A 5,702-nucleotide genomic window follows, 5' to 3' on the forward strand; every position below is an offset into this window, starting at 1 on the left:
AAAGCTTTGTTTGATAACTTAAAAATGAAGTTCTACTTCCCAGTACCAGGAAATTCTTTCTTTCCTCCTGTCCCTCTCATCTCCCTTCTCTGTTAATGGGCATGATTTGACAGAGTTGAGATTTACCTTCTTCACTCGAGAGCAGCTTCTCACTACTGCACTAGTAAAAAGGTGTTTATGAGGGCTAGAGAAATAGCTCAGTGGTCTAAGCGCCTGCTTGGCAAGCGCAAGGACCCAGGTTCAGTCTCCTGTACTGCATGCCATGCCAGCCCAGCCCCGGGCCTGCTGAGCCAGCCGCCAAAAACATGCATGGTGGTGCATGCTTGTAATCCCAGTGCTGGGGAAGCTAGAACAGGAGGATCACTATGAGTCTGAGCTGCATAGCAAGACCATGTACGAAATACAAAAAAAAAGTGGGGGGAGCATTTGTGGCAGTCATGACCACTCTAGAGAAATAGAAAATGCTTTGATCATATCTGTACAAAGTGAGGTTTACTACTTACAGCCTCATGTATAAAGAATTTCCATCCTAGGAAAACATTCTTTATCATTTCCATAGACCAGTGTCATCTGTCATCTTACAATATAGTAATACAAAGGAACAAGGAAGAGTTATACATAAAATGTGGCCCTGTTCCTTTGTTGCAGCAAACCAATCCATAATTATTTACAATTATGGAAATTAAGGCTCATGTGTTTTCTTGGGAAACAAATGATGATAAGAAATTTAGTGCTGGGCCGGGGAAATAGCGTGGCAGTCTAAGCACCTGCCTGGCAAGCACAAGGACCCAGGTTCAATCCCCAATACACATGCTGTGCCAGCCCCAGGCTGTGCCAGCCACCGAAACTGGGCGTGGTAGCACATGCCTATAATCCCAATGCCAGGGAGACTGAGACAGGAGGATCACTCTCAGTCTGAACTGCATAGTGAGACCCTGTACCAAACAGAAATTTTTTTTTTTTTTTTTTTCGGAACTGGGGATTGAACTCAGGCCCTTGCACTGGCCAGGGAAGCGCTTATTCCACTGAGCCATCTCCCTGGCCCCCAGACAAATTTTTTGTAAAAAGAAATAAATTTAGTACTGTTTATGAAAGTTCACATTCAGACTTTATGTGTTTTAAGGGAAGTCGTTGCATATAATGACCCTAAAATTCCACTTTTCAATACCGATGTGGACAACCTAGAAGGGAAGCCACCACCAGTTTTTGCTTCTGGTAAGTTCACTCAATCTTTAGCTCTGTGTCAACTTTGAAATGTGTTCTCAGGTGAAAACACAATGTTTTGGGGAAACTGCTCACATTCATCACTGCCACTCACCCGCTCTGTAATGCCTCTCATGTGCTGTCGCCTTGGCTTCATGATCCCAGCCCGAGGTGGGTGACTCCACAGTCACTCGCACTGAAGATGCAGGTTACACATGGGGTGTACTAGGCGGCTGCATATTTCGTCCCTGTCCTCATGTACAGACAGTAAGGAAGATGTCTGAAAAATGGAATTGCTTTCTCATTGTTAATTTCTTTTCCTCCCTCCCTTTCTTTCCTTCCTTCCTCTCTTCATTCCTGTTTTTCTTCGTTTTTTAAAGGTGGCATGGGGGCCAGGGAGATGGCTCAGTAGAATAAGCGCTTGCCTGGCAAGCCCAAGTGTCTGAGTTCAATCCACGGTCCCGCAAAAATAAATAAATAAATAAATAAATAAATAAATAAATAAGAAGGTGGCATGGTTTTACATTTATTGAACATAGGAAAAGAAACATATGAGTGAGTGCAGGCCAATGAAAAGTAGTAACGGGCAGAGGTACAGCCTCAAAAATGAGAGCAGACTTCTGAAAAAGAGAACATGTACCTGGTATGGTGGTGCCCACCTGTAATCCTAGCACTCAGAGGCTGAGGTGGGAGGATCACTGCGAGTTCAAGTTCAGCCTACACTATATAAGAAAGAGAACATGGCAAACATGTGGCATTGTCGCTTGTATTTGTCATCACCATCCCATTCCCCGCGCCCCCCCCCCCGACCACCCCATGCCCTATATTTACCTGCTTTAAACTCAGATGCCAGCAGAAAAGTATAAAGACGAAGTATAAGAAGTAAAGCCATGGTGTTATGTTGAGCTGTAGGGGACTCAGGTCAACAATTTCTGACATTGCCAGTCAAGCGGAAGAACCAATACTATTATGGGCTACTGGACTATTTTGAAATATTTTGCTGAGTTCACACACCTGTAATACTCAATGATGGAACTAAACAAAAAAGGGGATACAGATGAATGTCCATTTTGTATCTGTGTATTCAAAATGGTTAGGATAGGATTGGGGAGATGGCTCAGTGGAATAAGCGCTTCTCTGGCAAGCCCGAGGGCCTGAGTTCAATCCCCGGTTCCGCAAAATAAATAATAAATAAATAAATAAATAAATAAAAATAAAAACCAGCAATTTGTGCTGGGCATAGTGTGCTCACCTGTAGTCCCAGCCCTGAGGAGGCTGAGGCAAGAGGATCCCAAGTTTCGATCGCACCAGGAGCAATTAAAAAAAAAAAATGGTTAGGATAGATACATAGTTACATTCTCTTAATGAATAGAGGGATTTATTCTAATAGTGTTTGTAAATAGGATATCATGTCCTCATCTTGTACAGCAAATAACCACTAGGAAGACAGTATGCAGTGTGTTAATTATTGAAACTGTCCTACCAATTTGATTTGAAAAAAATAAACTCTGGTGCATTTCTCTTCTGTGCTTCTCTGTTGCCTGCCTTTGTTTGAAGCCTCCTGGATAGAATTCCAGTATCCAGCAGACGCTCACAGGTCTTGGACTCCCATGGTGCCATTCTATGAGGCCCAGGGTGATAGAAGCCCAAGGCGGGGACACAGCTTTTTTTTTATTTTTTTGCATTTAGTTCAGGATCTATAGGGTTTCACTATAGATTGGACTCGGAGCCAACCTCCTGTAATCCTCCAAGCACTGGGATTACAGGTGGGCGCCACCACTGCCCAGTCTCAGTCACCCTCTCAGTGTGCCCTGGGGGCGGTGCTGACACGCAGGCACTTTAATCTGCCGAGCTATCTGGCCAGCCCTGAGAGCACAGCTCTTCCTGATTATCTAGAGATTCTGTGACTTTCTCTGCCCTGCCTGTGACTGTTTTCATTTTCTGACTATTGTCTTCTTTCCTGCCTTGCAGAAGGCAAATACAGGGCTCTGAAAATGGATTTTTCGCTTCCTCCTTCTACTTACGCTACCATGGCCATTCGAGAAGTGCTAAAAATGGATACCAGCATCAAGAACCAGACTCAGCTGAACACAACCTGGCTCCGCTGAGCAGTGTTTGCTCCACATGCAGACAAGTATTTGCTTCCTGTTAAGGCAGAACGCCCATATATGGATTTGAATCTTCATAGTAAAGGATTATTTGTACTTTTTAAAGTTTTTATTAGCTTAAGGAAATAATTTGCAATGTTTATACATACACAGAAATCCTGAGCATCGTAATATTAACTCGAAGAATATAAATTGGTCAGAATATACTTTAGGTGCTTAAATCATAATCAGATATCAGTTTTGCAGATTTTATAATGATAAAAAGACTTTGGTTTTAAAAGTATTGAATAGCAAAGAAAGAAAGAAAAGAAATAGCAATTTTGAGTTGTGCTGAATATTTGAAGGGCAACAGGAATTCTTAGCACATCATGAATGGAGCATACAGCAAGTGTTTTAAGAGCAAATGCAACAAAATGAATCTTGATGATGGATAATGTGAGAGGCCCCAGTTACTAATATAAATATAGTACTCACACTGATTCCAGTGCTAATAAAAAGTCTATAGGTTCATAATCACAAAGGTGATTGTCAGCTGGGCATGGTGGTGCATACCTATCATTCCAGTGCTTTGGGAGACTGACGGGGCAAAAGAATCAAAAGTTGAAGCCTAGCTTGGGTAGCATGGTGACTTAGTGAGATCCTGCCTTACTAAAGACAGGGTCTCTGTAATTCAGGCTGCCATTGAATTCGGTGTAGCCCAGGCTGGCATTCCTCCTGCGTTAGCCTTTCAGGTGCTGGGATTGCAGGTATGCACTACCATATCTAGGAAAGTGTGTAGGCGCTGGGGTTCAGTGCTCAGTACCACCACCAAAAAGTAAGGATGACGGTCATTATGCAGTTCATGTACCAGATTCAGGTAAGCATTTTTATCCTTTTTAGTTTGCAGTTGTGTTCTCAATGCCTTGCAGGAGAGCTGCAGTGGTAGGGCCTTTTCATGTAAACATGTAGCTCTTTTTATTGGTTAAGGTCTAATGTTTACTGTAGGTGCCTTTTATGTTTGGAACGATTTCCATTGGACTGGTATTTGCCCTAAAATAAATAATGACAGAGAAGACTTTAAACTGCCTGTATTGTGGGCTGGGGATGTAGCTCAGCAGCACAGTACCCACCTGGTAAGCGCTAGGTCCTGGGTTCAATTCCCAGTACCAAAAATAAATACATAAATAAAATGTACACATCATGTACCCATTGTCACCCACTATTTAGGTGTCTGTCAGCATTGTATATTGGACGTCGCTGATGTGAAAGCATAACTCTGCCTTCCAAAGTTGTGCAACATAACTGTACTGATTTTTTTATTATTTCTAAAACCAAATGTAATATTTTTTAAACCTGCTTTCTATTGATGATATAAATAAATTCTAAAACTGAATGTAAACAAGTGTCTTGTCCATGACCCAGGGGAAGAGGCAAAGTGCATAAAGAACCTTGAGCAGCGACACTGGCACAAGTGTGATGGTGTGTGTGGTCTGAGAGGGACAGAGGAGAGCATCGGACAGGACGACCACTGAGTCTGGCTGGCTTGCCCCTCCTCCAGTGCCTTGGAGTGGAGGGGAACAAGAAGAGGGGTGGTGCCGTGATGTGTGAGTGACGTGTGTCCTGCATCTGGCAGCAGATGAAGGTGTGAGAACACGGTGCCTCAGGGCTTTTCCTCTGAGAGGGAGAACTCCTGGAAGTATGACATTTCTTACATGGTCTAAAAACCAAATTTGGGCCCAGGGAGATAGCTCAGTAGAATAAGTGCTTGCCTGGCAAGCACAGGGTCCCAAGTTCAATCTCTGGTACTGCAAAAAAAAATTACTGCTTGTATAGTGGCCCTATCTGTACTGCAGAGTAACAGTTATTAATCATCAGATTGACTAATGAAAGTCAGTTACAGAGGACTTAAGTCTTTCTGTTGCAGGTGTATTCTGCAGTTCTGAATTTATAAATTTACATTTTATAGAAAGTGAGGTTGAATTTAAGTTTTCCTCTGGGAAACCTGGTACCGTGAGGTGACTTCATTTTCTTGGCCACACTAGCCAGTTAACAGTCTGTGCCTGGTTCTTCCCCCTGCCCCTACTCAGTGCTAGGAACTGAAGCCAGGGATCAGGGAGTAACACCCCATCTCCCCACTCCCTTTTTAAAATCTTGATACACGGTCTAAGTTGGCTTCAAATTTGTGGTTCTGCCTCTGCCTTCAATGTGGCAGGACTTATTGGCTGCACAACTGTTTCTGACTTCGATCTTAAGCTCCAGTGGGAAAATGATTCACAACAAACTTCAGCTCCCTTGAGACTGGAGGACGAGCTAACAACTCTAGAGACCTCGTGTGGAGTATGAATCACTTTAAGGTAGGAGTCAAGAGACATTGTTCATTGGTGTTTTTGACTTTTGGCTTTTTTTTTTTTT

General features: G+C 43.0%; 1 protein-coding gene across 1 annotated transcript in view; it reads left to right on the forward strand.

Moving 5' to 3' along the window:
- Positions 1-3,606, forward strand: part of Pus7 (pseudouridylate synthase 7 (putative)) — a 63,653-nt gene extending 60,047 nt beyond the window's left edge. Inside the window, exons 15-16 of the mRNA XM_004634995.2 lie at positions 1,124-1,215; positions 3,175-3,606. Coding sequence (XP_004635052.2) covers positions 1,124-1,215; positions 3,175-3,311 — 229 coding nt within the window. The 3' untranslated portion in view covers positions 3,312-3,606. The remainder of the gene's footprint in view (positions 1-1,123; positions 1,216-3,174) is intronic.
- The last annotated feature ends 2,096 nt before the right edge of the window (positions 3,607-5,702 follow it).

Source organism: Octodon degus, unplaced genomic scaffold (assembly GCF_000260255.1).
Source record: "Octodon degus isolate 3935 unplaced genomic scaffold, OctDeg1.0 scaffold00068, whole genome shotgun sequence".
Lineage (NCBI taxonomy): Eukaryota > Metazoa > Chordata > Mammalia > Rodentia > Octodontidae > Octodon > Octodon degus.